Source organism: Macrotis lagotis, chromosome 7, assembly GCF_037893015.1.
Source record: "Macrotis lagotis isolate mMagLag1 chromosome 7, bilby.v1.9.chrom.fasta, whole genome shotgun sequence".
Lineage (NCBI taxonomy): Eukaryota > Metazoa > Chordata > Mammalia > Peramelemorphia > Peramelidae > Macrotis > Macrotis lagotis.
This window is the reverse complement of record NC_133664.1, coordinates 29942354-29961125: the sequence shown is the minus strand read 5'-3', so window position 1 is coordinate 29961125 and position 18772 is coordinate 29942354. Positions and strand designations below refer to the sequence as shown.

Here is an 18772-nt window from a genome sequence, read left to right as displayed (position 1 = left end):
AAGGGGAAAATCAAGAGTCTACATGGCTGCACTGATGCCACCCACATTTTATTTTCATAGTCTTTACCACAAGTGCCACCTCAATGTTAAAAAACTGCTTTGAAATGAATGTAAATTCCATATACAGCACATAGGATGAGTTCACATTACAACAGGAAGGATGGGCAGTCTCCCTTCCCCATGACTTCTCCCCTCCAACCCAACTTTCTAACTTAGAGGATATAAAGTGCTTTGAAAGTCCTGCTTGGACCTGTTTCCTAAGGGAAAAGATGGTGGTTCTAGGCAATAGCTTATGTTAAATCTGTTCCTTCTTCACAAAAGTCAAGAATGAGGCCAGTTGTTTGCCTAGATGCCATTTTACTGGGGCGCAGTGGGTCTAGTTCTCGTTAGTGGTGCTGCTTCTGTTCTTCCTTCCAGGGAGGGGGAATGAGGCTTTGCTCTGGGGCTGGGTGAGCCTGCTGGTTAGTGTGATGAAGGGCTCGAGCAGGGTCTTCCGGTCAGTCACCGTCACCTCCCACAGCTTCACTTTCTCATTCCGGGCCCAGTGCTGGGCCATGTCAGTGTCCACCTGCTTGTGCTCAGATAAATCAGATTTGTTTCCCAAGACCACAATTGCTATCTGAAAGGGAGAAAAAGTTAGAGATAATTACAATTTGTGTCACTGCCTCCTCAGTGCAAACCTGAGGAGTGTCTGGTCAGGCTCCTGGGGACACAGAGAGCTGAAGCACAGAGCTCCAGCAAGGATCCACTGCTTCTGCCTGTAGCTCTCAGCAAGGCTGCCACCTGGTTCTGAAATGGAAGAGGACAGGTAAGAGCTGAGGTGGTAGAGAATGTAGATGGGGATGCTTCCAGGCAAAGGGAACTGCACACAGCCCCCCAAATCATCACGCTGCCTGTGGGACATAATCCACTAGTGGCTGGGGGTAATTTAGATGCTTTTGGAAGAAAGAAGAGTAATTTAAGGCCATAGTTACAGGCCAACTATTGATGATTATGCAGAACAAAAGAATCAAGCTCCAACTCCCTAGGCCATCCCAAGGATGTACTTTCTTCCTTCTCTGGCACACAGGTAGCAATACTAAGAAGTTAGAAGAGATTCAGAAGAGATAACATCTGAGTAGGGTAGAAGGTGGCCAGAGCACCAATTGGTGCCCCTTAACACTGAGTTCATTGAAATTCCTCAAAATTCCCAAAATCAAACTCAAACTTCCCTTCTAAATAATATGTTTAAAAAACACAGCAGTGAAGAAAATGAAGACAAGCATGGAATCTAATCAGTCTTTTTTTTTTTAATTTAAGGCTGTTTGGAAGCCCAGAAGTAAACCAAGGAAAAAAGACTTTTTAGTTTTTTTGCTTTTCTCTCTCTTTCGCTCTCGCTCTCTCTCTTCCTCTCTCTGTCCCCCTCCCTCCCTCTCTCTCACACCATCCAGGGTCAGCATTCTATTCACTGTGCCACCTAGCTGCTCTTCAGGTTTTTTTTCCCCTAATACCTAAGAGAATGCTTCAGGAAAAGCAAAAAAAAAAAAGCCAAAGAATCTACATCCTTCCAGTAAAGGGGGGCAAAACCAATAGAATTCTCACTCTTCTGAAGTGTATACATTTAATTTAATTTTTAAAGACCTCTCTTTTCGGCTCCATTGCTACTTTCTGGGAACTCTAAGAACCCCATTCCATGGTTTTCTCTCATCCGTTTCTCCATACATAGCTCTAAAAGGAAACTATACTGGGCTTCTAGTAAGCCTAGTATGACCAGGAAGGACATGCTTGGTGGACGCACTCTGAAATGAGTCATATTCATTCTAATGAAAACAAGAAGCCCTTAGCTTGGCATGGACGGTTCTTTTTTTGGCAAGGCAGTGAGGTTAAGTGACTTGTCCAAGGTCACACAGGTGACTGAGGCTGAATTTGAATTCAGGTCCTCCTGACTCCAGGGCTGGTGCTCTATCCACTGTGCCACCTAGCCACCCCCATGTTTATCTTCTACATGAAATATCAGAAATAGTAAAGCTTTGATCTCTCAACTAAACAAAAGGCAGAAAATCCAGCTAGCTGGTGAAAGATGAGGATGTGCAAGTTTTTATAGTCTCTCTTTTTTTTTGGTTTTTGTAAGGCAAACAGGGTTAAGTGGCTTGCCCAAGGCCACACAGCTAGGTAATTATTAAGTGTCTGAGACCGGATTTGAACCCAGGTACTCCTGACTCTGGGGCCAGTGCTTTATCCACTGTGCTACCTAGTCGCCCCAAGTTTTTATAGTCTTAAGAAAAATTTTATTTTCATGACAAGATGACAAATTTTAAAGTTCAATTTTGTTTTACAAATCCTACTCTCAGCTTGGATTTAAAACCCTCAGTATTTCTAAGCAAGCTACTTACCTCTTTTTTGTCTCTGAACTTATCTATATCTTTCTTAACAATATCCATCCTCCGAAAGGATTCGAGGTCATTCACAGCGTAGACCAGCACAAACCCATCAGCAAAAGAGAAATAGTGCCTGGGCAGCTCGGCGCCCTCCTGCAGCCCCCGGGTGTCATAGAGGCGCAGCTGCTCCTTCAGCCCTCGGTCAGTTTCCACCGATGCCACGTACACGTCTTCCACTGTCTCTCTCTCTTCCTTACCTGTGGTTTCATGGAAAACACGCACTATAAATCATTCCTTTTGCTATCATGTGTCACCATTTGTAAACTCCCAATCCCACTGGGGTAGATGGGATTCAAAGCTGTGAATGTGAATCCTACCAACTTCGAAAGGCTGTATAAGCCAAAAAACAACAGTTTCAACTTCATCTGGCTAGAAAAGCTAAGAGGTCATAAATATTTTTTTCACACTGAGGCCTGAAACTGGCCATAGTGATATGGAAGATCTCCATCTGTGCCGGGGGAAAGAGTCTGCACCCATGTTGTTGAACTTGTGAATCTTACTGAAACTGAAGAGCACACAAGCATTCTCTTTAAATGCTCCTACTACAGTGTTGAGAGAAGCAAGAAAAATCCTGGGGGCAGTTCCAAGTAGGATCGCTATTACACACAAAAAATTAGTTTCAGGATTGATGTTGATAATATAATAAATTGGAATAAAGCTTAAGTATTGAAAATTAAAAGGAATGAAGTCATGGCCACAGTAATTAGAAAGAGCTGGAAGGAAAATGAGCCTTCCCTGAACCCTTTTCTCCCACAGCACTCCCTCCCTCTGACCCCCTTCCATGACCTCCTCTCCACTGGCCACCCAAGCCTGAACTATGCTGCCACCTCCTTGGGGAGGTTCCCTCTGCTCTCCCATCTATCTGACCCTTTCGTTGTGTCCTCTGCTGATTCTGCATCTGAATCTTGGAAGCAAAGTGTGGCCAGTCTCTCCCACTCCTGCTGGGCAGCCTCATCAGCATTCAGGGTTCCCTGTCTTCAATGGGCAAATGTCTCTTCCTATTAAACTCAGTATGTTCCAAACTGAACTCATTACAAGCTCTTCTTTCTGCCAAAGGTCCTTATTTCTGCTGGTAGCACCAGTATCCTTCCAGTCTCTCAGGATCATAACCTCAGTGCCAACTGTGGCCTCGTCTGACCTGTGAACCTCTCATGGAGTGACTCGACCTGCCTTCTCGGTGGTCTCCCCACCTCCAGCCTCTCACTCCTCCTGTTCACCCTACAGTCCAGGCCACCAACCCTGATGGCTCCCTGTTGCCTCTTCTATTTCACTTTTCACGCCCTCCACACCAGCTGGTCCCAACCTCTTTTTAGCTTTGCTGAACATTATTAACCCCTCTTCCCCCCTTTTCCTCCCCTCTATCCCCCTCTGCAATCCAGACAACTGGCCTTGTGTGTTCCTCACACAGGACACCATTTCCCATCTCTACCCACCTCAAGCATCATCAACTAAATAATCCTCACTTGCTCTTTTCCAACTCCTAAAGCCTTGCCTCAGATTCAGTGACTTTGTATACATTTTTTTTCTTTTTTGTATTTATGGGTTTACTACTTGTATCCCCAGAAAAATGCAAGAACCTTAAGAGGAAGGATTTTCATTCTGCATCACTGTATTATCACCTAGCACAATACTGGCATTTTATGAATGTGTTGACTTATTCCAATTTATTGTTCTGGGATAGATTTCCAATCTCAGTCTGAAATCCTCATATTAATGAACTTTCCTCACTGATCTCAATGCACTGACTACCTTTCCTGCCCACCCCCTCCCCCATTCTCTGCTCTACACAGTGTCTGCCACTTGTCTCCACTGATGACCAGAAGTTAAATCAGGAGGCTGGAGGATGATGGAGTTTTCTAGATATTGCTGAGATTAATACAAATCCAGTTTTCTCTCAGTGACTTGAGTTTTTGTGGATTAAAGTTCTATTTTTTTTATGCCAAATAACATGTTTTATGAAGGATTTACAACTACTGCAGGACCTACTACATAAAGAAACCAAACTTACCAACAGTGTGATTCCCATAAAGAAGCTGCTCCAAAATGGCAGTTTTCCCCACAGATACTGCTCCACAAACTACGATCCTCCAGCCTTTTCCCATCTTGTCTGACAAACCCTGCACAGAAAAAAATGCATGTTTTGATTATAGAAAATTATAGATAAGACAGAATATATAGTTAAAGCACTATTTTGCTGAAGTCAAATTTAATAATTTTACTTCATAGTGTACAGCAATAGTTGCCATGTTTAATAGGAAGAATCCCTATTCTCATAAATTAAGATGAAAGCAAAAGACAATTTCTCTATTCACTACAAATTATAGCTAAAAATTTGGAAACTCAAGAACTATTAGTTCAGCTGACTCACATAAGCAAGGGTCTTGAAATCTTTCTAGGTGGCTTGAACTGCAAGGTGGGGGAAGGAAGAAGAGAGTAAACTGATCTCTGCCACCTCCCAGAAGTTATTTCAGGGAGAGGAAAATGGGATGGGGAGGGTAGGTGGAGAGAAAGGTTCTCTTCACTACAAGAAGTTCTCCCCCCCGGGGTTACAAAAGCCAAGGGAGGCAAGGGGAGATGGAGAAAATGGAGCACACAATTCTTTTTTTTCCTGTATATTTTTTTGGGGTGGGTTTTGCTAGGCAATGGAGTTAAGTGACTTGCCCAAGGCCACACAGCTAAGTAATGATTAAGTGTCGGAGGTCGGATTTGAACCCAGGTACTCCTGACTACAGGGCTGGGACTCTATCCACTGTGCCACCTGGCTACCCCAATCTCCACAATTCTTGCTGAAACTGCTCACTCAAACGTCTTACTTAGATGTGGAAGAACTATGAGGAATAAAGCGACTACCTACTGCCCTTCCTGAGCTCTGCTAAAATCCCACCTTCTGATCCCCTTTCAAACTAGTGCCACCCGTGCCCATTAGCTCCAATCGATCCTGTGTACATTTTGTTTCAACAGCGGTTTGTTGCTCATCTTTGTAACCCCAGCACTTAGCACTTTTTCCTGGCTAGATCCAACAAGACAACTCCCCTAACAAAAACACTAGACAAGCACAGATGTCCAAATAATAAACATTCCAAGGAACAGCAGAGTTCCTGTTTCCATCTTTGTGTACTCCTGAAAAATTCAACTCCCTAAAGTACCTATCATTTACACAGAAAAGTAGCATGTGCATTTTTACATCAAGCATTGGCTATTAGAAATTTAGAGTCATTTCCCCCCCTCTAATTTTCTTGTTTTCTTTATAGCCCATGGCTCAGTACTAAGGTGATGTTGCCTGATGTTTAGGTGAGTCAATTAGTTTTTCTCCAGCTTTATCAATGAGGGGGCAGCATATGGGAGAAAGGGTCGGAAAGTGGTGACGTTTGTCCTTTGTTCTCAAAGAAGACCATGACATCGCATGAAGTGGATTTGAGTGAGGGGATGCTGTGCTAAGTCACCAGCCTCACTTTCTCCTCCAGAGCCATCTGAGTTCAGTAGTCAGATAAGAATCAAACTGACTGGTGATGGCCCTGGAGGTGAGGCAGTCAGGGTTAAGTGACTTGCCCAAGGTCACACAGTAAGTGGTAAGTATCTGAAGTTGCATTCAAACTCCCATCCTCCTGACTCAAAGGCCAATGCTCCATCCACTTAGCTGTATAGATGGATGAATACAAGTCAATACATAAAAAACAGAAAATTCAAGCCAAAATGTCCCAGATCATTATTTTTTCCCTTATAGAAAGTATCGTTTATTGAAATGAACACTGAATCTGTGATCAGAAGACTAAATTGAGAAAGTTCAAAAAATCAGAAGTTCAAATTCTAGCTCTAACCAGCCATGTGACCATAAGCAAATCATTAGACTACTCAGAGCCTTGATTTCCTATCTATAAAATGGGAATACAAATGATTGCAGATACAATTTATCCAATTATGAGGTTCAAATATGATCATACGAATAAAGTGCAAATTTTTAAGCAGCATGTAACTACCAGTTATCATCATTATTATTACTACTTCACCTCTCAAGGCTTCAGTTTCTTCATCTGTCCATTGGGAGCAATACTTTCACTATCTCCATCAGGTTTTTGTGGAAAAAAAGTATGTTATAAACTCCCCCAAACACTATAAAAATGTTGTTACTGTTATTACAAAATTCATTCTATACCTTAAGAGATGGCTTGTAGCAAGTAGGCTTTGATGATCAGATCACTATTTCAATAAAGTTTTTCATTGTGAAGCTTGAATTTAAAAGATATTACCATTCAGAATAGGGGTCTCTAACCTTTTAGCTCTTCTGGGCCACATCACCCAATTAAAAACGTGTCAAGGGCTGCAAATAGAATTTAGTGTTTATTTTCTGATTAGAAGAGCTAAAAGGTTGGACACCCCTGATTTAGAAACTCAAACAGAAAGGACATTGCCATTAAAAAGACAAAGTTGGGGCAGCTAAGTGGAGCAGTGGATAAAACATTTGCCCTGAAGTCAAGAGAACCTGAGTTCAAATCTGGCCTTAGAAACTTAATCATTACCTAAATGTTACCTAAATGTGTGACTTTGTGTAAATTACTTAACCTCACTGCCCTTACAAAACCCAAAAATAAATGAAAAAAAGACAAAAGTGGAAATGTCCTTTTAAGACTCTACAATCTACATTAAATAATTCCCTCTGGTCTGTATACCCTCTGACTCAGTTTAATCCCCAGAATCATCTATAAGTCTTAACCTTCTTTCTAAGCATTTTTAGAAATTAAAAAAAAATGCCTGTGTGGAAATGACCAGTCAGAAATATACATTTCACCATGAAACAAAACTGGGCAGTTTAACAATTCAACTCTTTAAAAAAGAAAATAGTCAATTTGGAAACAGTTTTTTTACCTTTCATTTTGTATAGAGTCAAAATTTTAAATATACCCATTTTAAAATAACTTTAATAAGTTTGTAATACTAAAAAAGCAAATCAAAAAAGGCCCAATGATCATTACTTTGCTAGAATTAAAATCCATTAATAAAAAACAATTTCTTAATAGACATTAATGCTGAGGGCAGCCAGGTGCCTCAGTGGAGAGTACCAGCCCTGAAGTCAGGAGGACCTGAGTTCAAATGTGTCTCAGACAATAATTGCCTAGCTGTTTGACTTTGGGCAAGACACTTAAAACCACTGCCTTAAATAAAATTGAAAAAAAATTAATGCTAATCAAATAAATGACATCTGCTAATCCCACCCTTACCTCCCCTAGCTAAAATGAACCAAAAAATTAATGCTAATCAAATAAAGAGCATTTACTAATTCTACCCTTATCCCCACTAGCTAAAATGAACCAGATATCAAAACAGAAGGAAGGGGGGGGAGGAACTAAAATGAATCTTACTTTCCACAAAAGATGTTTCTTAAATCTTATTATGTTTTTATTCATTAGCCAATGATTCCATTTTATTTTCTATTTTGGTGAATTTACTCTTATTTTTATATTGGTAATTTGGTTTTCCTCTTTTTAAGAAAGAATACTTTATTTTCACTTGATTTTATGTAAAGAGAATTTTTAATATTCATTTAATAGTTCTTGAGTTCTTTATTTTTTTTAGCAAGGCAATGGGGTTAAGTGGCTTGTCCAAGGCCACACAGCTGTCATTATTAAGTGTCTGAGGTTGGATTTGAATCCAGGGACTCCTGACTCCAGGGTTGGTGCTACCCACTGTGCCACCTAGCTTATTTTTAAAGTTAAAATTTTATCAGTGGAATAAGTTAAAGTGTGGTTAGCTTACTGTTAAAAATTTCCTTCTTGATTCTTTCTGTAAAAGGCTTTAAAGGGTGCAGTGGATAGAGCACCAGCCCCGGAGGCAGGAGGATCTGAATTCAAATCCGGCCTCAGACACTTAATAATTACCTAGCTGTTGTAGCCTTGGGCAAACCACTGAACCATTGGCCTTGCAAAAACCTAAATAAAAACCCCAAAGGCTTTAAAAATAATAAATGACATAGAGGACGCGAGATTAGACTTTTTTGAAGTAACATTTCATTTGTTTAAAAGTCATGGACCAAATTGGGTGACGTCAGTGACGTAGAACAGAGCTTGAAACAGAGGCTGAGAATGCCCCTGAGCGGCCCAAATCGGTATCCTCAGTCCCAGGCCCTTTGACCCCGCAGCAGCGGTGCTCGGAGTGGTGGCTTTTCCTGGATACGAAATTCCACCTAGTTGGGTTGCCCGGAATCCCAGAGTTTAGCAGATTAAAGGCAACAACAGATGAAGGGGAGTGGGGTTAAGAAGCAGAGGCAAGAGCCCATGGCTTGCGGGCTATAAAACGCCGATTTCCACCCAAATGTATTTCAGTCGCTTTCTCGGTTGGTGTCCTCAATGGCAGTAAAGAAGCGGCATTTCGCCGGGAAGCCCGGGCTGGCTGTGCCGCGGTGCCAGCCGTCACTGGCGCAGTGCCAGGCGGCACTGCCGGGCGGGCCTCACCCCCGGTGCCAGCTCCCGGCCGTCGGCTCTGCGGTGGGACGTGCGGCTTTGTCTCCTTTTGGGGCCCCGGGGCGCGCCCCTCCGCCTCTGCCAACGCCATGGGCACAACGGGGGGCCTTGGGCGGCCTGGCTTCGGGGTTCCCCCGCCCCCGCCCCGGGGTGCCCGAGGTCACACGGGCCCCGCCGCCCCCTTCACGCGCACTTCGGGCCTAGGAGGGGAAATGGGGCGCAGCCCTCGGGGCGGCGGGGCCCCCCTTATTTACCCCGCTTCCGTGGCCCCACACTCGATACCACGAAGGGTCGGGAAGGGTCCGGGCGCCCGGAGACGCGCCCCGAGGCGCCCCGCCCCCGCCCCCGGCCCCCCGGTTCTTCATGCCCCGCTCCCCCGGATCGGGGGGGGCCGCCCTCCCGGGGTGGGGGTCTGTCTCCCGGGTAACGGGGCTCCCGGCGCCCCGCAGGGTCACGGGTCACTCGGGGCCCCTCCCCCCGGCCCCGGCCCGAGTCGGCGGCGCCCGCGGCCCCCGCGTTACCTGCCGAGCGAGGGGCCGAGCCGCCGGGGACGCCGCGCAGGCGCCCTGGGGCCGCCGCGCAGGCGCCCTGCCGCCGCCCCGCCCCCGCCTAGGCCGGCCTGCGGACCGCGACCGGAGAGCGGAGCGGAGCCCCGCCCCCCGCCGGGCCCCGCCCCCACCGGGCCCCGCCCCCCGCCGGGCCCCGCCGTGTGGCGGGAAGGACTACGACTCCCATGAGGCTCTGCGCCGGCCGGGAGCCTGAGCCGGAAAGAGGTTGTGTGGAGAGGAAGAGCCCATAAAGGATTGTGGGAAGACGGACTCTTCCTTTCCGGTCGCTGGCAGCCATCGGGCGGGTGGGTACTCGCCGTCTCGTTCGGGCTATCCGCCGGAATCTGCCCTCCGCCTGGGCCATCCGAGCCCGGGCCCCGTGCGGCCGGGAGCCTCGGCCGGTGCGCCGTGCGATGCGGGCCTTGGGGCCGCGGGGGCGGGGAGAGGAGGCCCGGAGCGGCGCCGGGCGGGAGGGGGAGGGCCGGCCGGGCCCTCACGCGGGCCGCTCTCCGGGGCCCGCTCCCCGGGGCCCGCTCCTCCGCCCTCCCTAAAGCAGCCCGCTCTCTTCCAGGGTAAGCGCGAGCCGCGATGGGGGCCTACAAGTACATCCAGGAGCTGTGGAGGAAGAAGCAGTCGGACGTGATGCGCTTCCTGCTGCGCGTGCGCTGCTGGCAGTACCGCCAGCTGTCGGCCCTGCACCGCGCCCCGCGGCCCACCCGGCCCGACAAGGCGCGCAGGCTGGGCTACAAGGCCAAGCAAGGTAGGGCGCCTCCCCCGCCCGGAGGCTAGCGCGGGCCGGAGCGTGGGGCGGCCCCGGGGGGGCGGGCCCGGAGACCGAAGCCTTGTGCCCTTGCAGGTTACGTCATCTACCGCATCCGCGTCCGGCGCGGGGGGCGCAAGCGCCCGGTGCCCAAGGGGGCGACCTACGGCAAGCCCGTGCACCACGGCGTCAACCAGCTCAAGTTCGCCCGCAGCCTGCAGTCCGTGGCGGAGGTGAGTCCGCGCTTTGTGCCCACCCGGCGGGCCTGGTAGAGGCCCGCGGCCCGCGGCCTGGGCGGGCAACCTGCCCCGCGGCAAAAGCCGAGCCTTTGCTGTCAGGCACCGCCGCCTTAAACTAGGAATCACGACAGTGGAGCCTTTGAGGGGGTCCGAGCGCCTCACCTGGCCGCCAAGGACCCCGGGGCCTCCCTGTTGGGGTGCGCGGGGCAGCGTGTAGGGGTGCTTAGCGTGCGCCTGGCCTGTTGGGAAGATTGCGTAGGAAAGATGACTACGAACTTGAAGGATTAAAGGCTCAGGAATGATAGAATTTGAGACTTCACTTTGGAAAAAACAACTAATTCCAACTGCAGAAATCTTTTAGAAATGATTTTGGAAAAGCTGTAGTGACCCAAAGAAGAATTCTGACCCTATTTCAGATTATCCCTTCAGATGTTAAACTCTTTAAGGGCAGGGACTATCTTTTTCATGTCCCCAGCCCTTTCCCTTAGTAGAGTAGGTATTGAGTAAATATTGATTGATTGTTGACTGCTAAGAGTAAAAAACTTTTGTTTTAAATGTGCAAGAATTGGATGTATTAACCATAAGCATTTGTTCAAATTCTGTATTAATTTTATTAATAATTTTGGCTTGTAAATATGAAAGACCATTAGTATTTTTGTTTCCCAGTTGTTATATCCACCCCTACCCCCATCAGTAAACATTCAGGTAATCTCTGAGGTATTAATAGATGATCCCTTTATGCATCTGTAAATTTTTTTGAACCAAACTTTGTGCTAAGCTCTGGAAATAACACAAATCAGTCCATTTCTCAAGAGACTTATTTGAAAATGACTTGCTGAATCCTTGGCTAGGAAAGGGATTAATGAGGGAATTGGAAAGATTTAACATAACACACCCTTTTCCCAAGCTATGATAGTGTTGATTTAATTTTCCCCACCTGTAGAGAGGAGGGGGTGCAGGGCTGAAGGCAAGAAAATAAGATTTGAGGTGACCAGGGTCGTATGCTTAAGTGATAGGAACCAGGTTGAAATTAAGTCATCAATAAAATAAGCACAGCACCAAATCTTAGGCTTTCATTTACATTAAATGATCCCAGTGATTTGAAGCCAGGTTTTCTAACCTTCTGGAGACCTAGATTCAACTAAGTGATGAAACTCTGGCCCTGGAGTCAGGAAAATGAGATTTCAGATCTATTTCTATAATCCTGGGCTAGTCATTCTAAATTTCTCCTGCCTCAGTTTCCTCTGTTTTAAAATGGGAATCATAACTCCTACTTTCCAGGTTTACTGTGAGGATTAAATGAGGTATAAACACATTGGATGATAAGTTTATTCTCATTCTTTGATGCTTTTCTTAATTTTCACTATTTTTGTCACAAATTTGGAGGCATTTTGTTTCAGTGAAAGAGTCCTAAAGTTGTAATTAAGTGACCCACCAGGATTCAGCTGGCAACAAGCATTTAAGTGCTTATTGTTAGACAATGCTGGGAGTGGAGTGAGTGGGCTGGGAGTCCTGGTGCAAAGATAAAAACATCCTTCTCTAGAAGGTGACTGATGTGACTTAGGTGCACACTTGTTCTAATCAGAATAATGAAGCTCATTTTAGAGGGATGGTCCTGAGAAAGAATTACAGTAGAAAGAAGTTGGTATAAGTAGGGACAAGAGGACTGAGCAGTTGCTTCCTAAAGCTTTTTCTAACTCTTATGGTCTTATAGCACTTTTTTTTCCTGATGAGGAAAAAAGGATATTTTGGATATTTTAAAAATCCATGTTTACATCCCAATCCCCTAATTTATTATGATTGCAGAGGAGCAATACACATTTGAAAGAAATGTTATTATACTTTGCCATGTGTTTGCCTCCCTGAGTCAACTTAGTTACTCCAGTAGATGTTGGTTAAGCAGGTATTGCTGCCAATTACTGTAATAGAAGAACAAGCAGCAGCTCTTTCCAAGGACCTACTTATTTTACAGATCATTCATAGTTTGCACATGTTCCTTGAATAGTTTGTTCTGGTCGGTGGTTATGTTTATAGGCATTAGAATGCACTTGGCACTGTGGCTTGTATTTGGAAACATCCAGGAAAAATCCAGAAATTGGATTTTTAACATCCATTTTCTTCCATTCTAGGAGCGAGCTGGCCGCCACTGTGGGGCCCTGAGAGTCTTGAACTCGTACTGGGTGGGTGAAGATTCAACCTACAAATTCTTTGAGGTTATTCTTATTGATCCATTCCATAAAGCTATCAGACGAAACCCCGACACTCAATGGATCACCAAACCAGTGCACAAACACAGGGAGATGCGCGGGCTGACTTCAGCTGGTCGCAAGAGCCGCGGTCTTGGAAAGGGTCACAAATTCCACCATACCATTGGAGGATCTCGCCGTGCTGCTTGGAGAAGACGCAATACTCTCCAGCTGCATCGATACCGCTAATTGGTGTACACTGATTTGTAAACTTAATGTTTAATAAATGCAATTTATTACCATTTTGTTGTCTGCAGTGTCTGAAATGTAGGTATTGGAAAGGGGTTGCTAGGTAATAAGGGTTAATGATACAGTGTTTGAGGACGATTTAAAGCCTTGAGACCAAATAATCTTTGAAAAGCACTAATATTGCCCCTTACCAGAATTGAGAGGGGCACGTGCAAACTAAGTTTCTTGAGATGATTAAGGCAATATATTTCCATGCTAATTTTAATTTATGGACCTTAGTTGAAACTAACAGTTTGTGCATGGGATCCCACCAAACAATAAAGGGGAACATCAGAAATGTAATATTGGAGAAAATAAGATGATGTGTACTCCCTTTCTGATTTTATTTGAATGGATTTTTTTTTCCCCAACAGAATAGGTTTTCTCAGAATTGGCACCAGGAGTTAGTTATATTTTTACAATTATGAAAAAGAACAGAGAGTTGACCGTTGAATATAAGACTTAGGTTCCAAGTCCTTAGGAATAGGTGAAGCTTTGGCATGGTAGGAACTCACTGGCAGAGGCCAACAATAAAATGATAGAGAGAGGGTCCAAGAGATTAATTGTAATTCCTGGATTCTTAAGGTCAAATTGTTGAGGTTAAAATTGTAACATGTAGTAATTGACTTTAAATAGCTGCAGTCAAAGATTTTTGTGGGTGAAACCATTTGCTAAGTGGTAGTCAGAAGTTCTTGGGGGTATTGTAAAACCTGTCCTGGAATGGGACAGTACCATGGCTTTCCATAGAAATTTTTTTGTTTTAGTTTTTTGCAAGGTTAATGGGGTTAAGTGGCTTGCCCAAGGCCACACAGCTAGGTAATAATAATTACCTAGTGTCTGAGGCTGGATTTAAACTGACTTTGGTGTTCTATATACTGCACCACCCCTAGAAATTTTTTTTAAAATTATTGATATATTTTTATTTTATGCATCTTGGGGAAAGGGAGTGGGCAAAGAAGGATTTAATTCGTGTACTTGATTTGATAAAAAAAATGCATTTTCTAGTTTTCTCTCTTTTTAAAATTTTTATTTAAGGCAAGGGGTTTGAGTGACTTGCCCAGCCTTAAACAGCTAGGTAATTGAGACCAGTTTTGAACTCCTCAGGTCTTAACTGACTCCAGGCCTGTTCTATCCACTGCGCCACCTAGCTGCCCATGCATTTTCTAGTTGACCTAGATGGAAGGACAAGGAAAGAAAGGCCATAATACCTGGGTTATTTGATAGTATTGGTGCAGCAAATAAGATGGAAAAATTTTCTAAAGTTGCTTTTATTTTCAACTGCCACATTGTCCACTGAAAATGGAAAGGTATCCTTATTAAATGCATGATCAAGTAAAACATTCCCATGTTAGTCATGTTCTGCATATTCTGCATCCCCTCCCGCAAAAGCCATTCTTCAATCTGGGTGCTCTGGAATGGCAGTTGGTCCTTTTTGAGTTTGATCAGTGTTAAGTGTTCAAAGTTGTTCATTTTAACAATATGTTTAATCACCATCAGATCATGTACTTCTTTCTAGGTTTCTTTTAAACTGTCCCCAGTTTGTGGAGATCTTATTTTCCAGTTCTTTGCCACCACACAAAACCCATAAATATTTTTGTGCACGATTCTCATGATGTCAATTGGGAAACCTGGCATTTCTGGGTCAGAGTATGCATAATATACTAGTCAGGCATAGTTTTGTTATTTTCTCAAATGACTGGAAACATTCACAGTTGCACCAAGTAATGTGCCTATTTCCTTCCAGCCTGTCCAATGTATGGCATTTTCTTTTTGGTCAACTGGATTGCAATTATAAATGGATGGTCCAGTTTAACTCCAAAATGTGTAGTTGTTTCACTATCAAGTGTATCCTTGTGACAAATAGCCAGAAGCAAAAATGTAATTCCACTTAGATTAACATTTTTTTGAGGAGATAAAAAGTTTAACATTGATCTTTAGTGTTCCTTTTTTTTTTTGCAAGGCAAATGGGGTTAAGTGGCTTGCCCAAGGCCACACAGCTAGGTAATTATTAAGTGTCTGAGACTGGATTTGAACCCAGGTACTCCTGACTACAGGGCCTGTGCTTTATCTACTACACCACCTAGCCACCCCTTTAGTGTTCTTTCCTTTGAGAGCTCTATGAAAGTTTTATTCCTATATGATATCCTGATGGGGATTGGGCCTAGGTCCTTCAGAGCTATGCAACAGACTCAAGGCTCTTAACAGTTTGGAAAAATACAAGCTTTCAAGCTAAAGATTACCCTAGACAAATGGACAACTGACCATCAAATTGTTGGTTCAGGTTTGGCATGAGGAATGGGGATGGGTATCATGACTGGTCCTGAAAGACTTACAAAGCTGGCCACCCCATGTAGCCTATCTCCACCTAACACTTCTGGCAATGACAGAAGGAGGAAGATGCTAAGGATTGTTCTTAGAGTATATACAAAAACTAAAGCTCTGTAGCAGTTGACTTTTCAAAGGGGCTTGTAGGACTCCTTTTCCTGCTGCAGTCTCTGAGCTGGTGAATGACGGGGTGGGGTGACCAAATAGTTGCAAGGCCTTTGGGCTGGCATCCTGTACTGCTTTGGTATTGCTTAGCTGCACTTGGCTGTGACCTTGAGGGCATGCAGAGATGGCAGATTTCTGGATTCAATGCAGGCTTCCATTGCCCACAAACATTGACTAAGAATATAAAGATTTATTTATCAGGAGTCAGCTGACCCCCAACAAGGCTATGCCAAATGGGTCAATTTTCTTTTGATGTACAGCCTAGAATTCCTTTTATAAGTTCGATATTTTTTTTTGATTGCCTGCTCTCAAGCTGAAATTCTTTGTAATTTCATTAAGCAATGGGTCAACTAATAGACTTTTAGCAAATTTTATGTGCGCCAATTTAGAAATTAAATTCCATAAGTGTCTGCTCTAACATCCAAAACTGTCATTTCTTAATAGGACCTTGTATGTCAATTTTACATTTAAATGATTCGATAAAAGAGACAAATGAAAAAGCAATTAAAGAAACTGATGGACCTTCAACTCAATGCAACAAACAAATACTTAATATGTGTGTAGGATAATTAGATTCTAGGAATACAAAGATAAACAATGACAGCCTCAGCTATCAAAGTGGAGGAAATAGCACCCATGCCCAAGTTAAAGACTATGTACATTTATCTCATCTTCACAAACAACCCTGTGAAGTGTGAAGTATTATGTATTATATATTATGAGTTGGATGCTGAAGGAAGACAAGATCTCCCTCCAATGAACAGTTGAGGAAGTTGATGCATTCTAGGTGTGGAGGAACACCTTGAGAAGACAGACTGAATTTGGGTAATGGTCATCTGCTATGTCTAGAACAGTGGGTCTCAAATGAATGTGACTCAGGGAGATTGTGAGGTTAAAATTTTTTAAAATTTATTTTCATATGCACATGGATTTTTTTTAAGACAATGGGGTTATGTGACTTGCCCAGGGTCACACAGGCAATTAATAGTGTCTGAGGCTGGATTTGAACTCAGGTCCTCCTGAATCTAGGGCTGGTGCTCAATCCACTGCACCACTTAGCTGCTAACAAGTGTTTATTTTTAAATTACAAAATTTCCTTCCATCTTCCCTTCCTACCCCCCCCACCTCAGTGGCAAACAGTCAAGTTAGCATTGTACATACATATTTTTGAGAAATATGTTTACAGATTAGTCATTTTTGGTTTGAGGCATTAAGATTAAGGGATAGAGATACATAAATAATTTTTATAAAGTGTTCATTAGATTCTGAAGGGTTTTTGTTTGTTTTGTTTTTCTTCCTCTTGATGGGAATTAACATTATCTGGAGCAGGTCTAATACAGTTGTCCTAGTTCACTGAACTGCTGAGAGGAGCTGCTTCCCATCAAGCTTGTTCATCTCACAATGTTGTATTGTTAATGTGTACATTTTTTTTTTTTAGGTTTTTGCAAGGCAAATGGGGTTAAAGTGGCTTGCCCACGGCCACACAGCTAGGTAATTAGCAAGTGTCTGAGACCGGATTTGAACCCAGGTACTCCTGACTCCAGGACCAGTGCTTTATCCACTACGCCACCTAGCCGCCCCTGTGTACAACATTCTTTTGCTTCTATTCCCTTCACTCAGCATCAGATGATGACTTTGCTTCTCTAGAGCCTCACCATTTATGATTTCTTATAAACAATAATATTCCATAGTATTCATGTGCCATAACTTCTTTAGCTATTCCCCAATTGATTGGCATCCCCTCAGTTTCCAATTCATTGCCACTACAAAAATTCATAATAATGCTAGGCTATTAATTTCTAATTCAGTAAATATTAGCAAATAGAATTGGGGGGGGGTTCCTAAAGGGGTCCTAAGACCAAGAAGTTTAATGACTTCTGGTTTAGCACAGTGGTATTAAACTCAGATTGAAATAGGAGACCCCAAAGCTTTTCACAAGGTTCTCTACTAGCTTATCTATGTTTTGTTGTGTTTTCAATTAGTTTATTAAATAGTATTCTCTAGGTAACAAGAGACCCTGCCAGTTTTTGCTTTATTATTCTTTTTTTTGCAAGGCAGTGAGATTAAGTGACTTTCCCAGGATCACACAGCTAGTAGGGGTCAAATGCCTGAGACCAGATATGAATCCAAGTCCTGCTGAGTGCTGGGATGTTTCTATCCAAAAACCAAAACAGCTCCAAGGCTGTCTCCAAGATCTAATGCTCTGTTAAGTCTTAATAACTTAGTAAATATTACCTTCACTGACACTTGGGGAAACCTTATATTCATGACATGTCAAACCTATACATGAAAAATATTCTGTTTTTTTTGGAATAGTGGAAATATTAGCTATATTTTTTAATTGTCATTTTCAGTTTATTTGAATAATTTTCAACTAAAGTTGTCAATGCCCTAAAGTTCACAAGAGCCAGATGAAATGACATATTTAAGCACTTGGAAAAGTTATTTTGGTTTAACATCAACAAACTTCTTTTAATATTTTTACTTATTTGTTTTTCTAATCACATGCAATGGTAGTATTCACCCATTCTTTTTTGGGGGGGGTTGTAGGGCAGTAAGGTTAAGTGGCTTCCCCAAGGTCACACAGCTAGGTAATTATTAAGTGTTTGAGGTCACATTTGAATTCAAGTACTCCTGACTCCAGGGCCGGTGCTCTATCCACTGCACCACCCAGCTGCCTCCCCATAATTTTTTTTTGCAAGGTCTTGAGTTTTATATATTTTCCCTCTCTCCCTTCCCTCCCCGCTCCCCAACAGAAAGCAATCTAATATAAACTCTGCATGTACAATTATGCTAAACATAGATCCACAGCATTAAAAATATTCTTAAGGGATTCCCAGAAGTGGAAGATGGCAGAGTAAAGAAAGTTGAGCTCTCCCAACATTCTTCTCCAAACAGCTTTAAAATGACGACTCAAATCAATTCTGGACTGGCAGAGCCAACACAAGGTCAGAGTGAGACATTTCTTTGAACCAAGACAACACAGGAGGTCAGAGAGATCTATGACATGGGGAGAATGGTCTGGAGTCCACCTGGATGAAACCCCAGTGGTGCAATTAGGTGGGTTGTGTAGAAACAGCAGCAGCTTCAAGAGGTTTTTTTTTTTTGGCTAGGCAATGGAGTTAAGTGACTTGCCCAAGGCCACACAGCTAGGTAATTATTATTATTATTTTAGCTTTTTCAAGGCAAATGGGGTTGAGTGGCTTGCCCAAGGCCACACAGCTAGGTAATTATTAAGTGTCTGAGGTAGGATTTGAACTCAGGTACTCCTGACTCTAGGGCTGGTGCTCTATCCATTGTGCCACCTAGCCTCCCCACAGCTAGGTAATTAAGTGTCTGAGACTGAATTTGAACTCAGGTGCTCCTGACTCCAGGACCAGTGCTCTATC

General features: G+C 43.7%; 2 protein-coding genes across 5 annotated transcripts; one reads left to right on the top strand and one right to left on the bottom strand.

Moving 5' to 3' along the window:
• Positions 1-32: 32 nt before the first annotated feature.
• Positions 33-9826, bottom strand: NKIRAS1 (NFKB inhibitor interacting Ras like 1). Of its 3 annotated transcripts, none has more exons than XM_074195707.1 (4): positions 9738-9826; positions 4426-4534; positions 2373-2614; positions 33-619 (listed from the first exon to the last, which is right to left on the bottom strand). In XM_074195707.1, exons 2-4 carry the CDS (start codon positions 4517-4519, stop codon positions 377-379), a joined length of 579 nt encoding a protein of 192 aa, XP_074051808.1. In that variant the 5' UTR covers positions 4520-4534; positions 9738-9826; the 3' UTR covers positions 33-376. The 3 variants fall into 3 exon arrangements, with proteins under 3 accessions (XP_074051808.1, XP_074051807.1, XP_074051805.1); XM_074195706.1 differs by lacking the exon at positions 9738-9826 and adding an exon at positions 9394-9476; XM_074195704.1 differs by lacking the exon at positions 9738-9826 and adding an exon at positions 9127-9359.
• Positions 9617-12907, top strand: RPL15 (ribosomal protein L15). Of its 2 annotated transcripts, none has more exons than XM_074195708.1 (4): positions 9617-9725; positions 9992-10180; positions 10277-10413; positions 12549-12907. In XM_074195708.1, exons 2-4 carry the CDS (start codon positions 10009-10011, stop codon positions 12852-12854), a joined length of 615 nt encoding a protein of 204 aa, XP_074051809.1. In that variant the 5' UTR covers positions 9617-9725; positions 9992-10008; the 3' UTR covers positions 12855-12907. The 2 variants fall into 2 exon arrangements, with proteins under 2 accessions (XP_074051809.1, XP_074051810.1); XM_074195709.1 differs by lacking the exon at positions 9617-9725 and adding an exon at positions 9806-9821.
• Positions 12908-18772: the final 5865 nt, after the last annotated feature.

What these genes read in the sequence shown, in the direction of transcription:
- NKIRAS1 (XM_074195704.1), bottom strand. Translation starts at nt 9,237, where the DNA reads ATGAAGAACCGGGGGGCCGGGGGCGGGGGCGGGGCGCCTCGGGGCGCG. An exon ending in TTATGGGAATCACACTGTTG is followed by an intron (nt 2,615 to 4,425) that starts GTAAGTTTGGTT and finishes ATGAAACCACAG; the next exon opens with GTAAGGAAGAGAGAGAGACA. An exon ending in AGTTCAGAGACAAAAAAGAG is followed by an intron (nt 620 to 2,372) that starts GTAAGTAGCTTG and finishes TCTCCCTTTCAG; the next exon opens with ATAGCAATTGTGGTCTTGGG.
- RPL15 (XM_074195708.1), top strand. Translation starts at nt 10,009, where the DNA reads ATGGGGGCCTACAAGTACATCCAGGAGCTGTGGAGGAAGAAGCAGTCG. An exon ending in GGGCTACAAGGCCAAGCAAG is followed by an intron (nt 10,181 to 10,276) that starts GTAGGGCGCCTC and finishes GTGCCCTTGCAG; the next exon opens with GTTACGTCATCTACCGCATC. An exon ending in GCCTGCAGTCCGTGGCGGAG is followed by an intron (nt 10,414 to 12,548) that starts GTGAGTCCGCGC and finishes CTTCCATTCTAG; the next exon opens with GAGCGAGCTGGCCGCCACTG.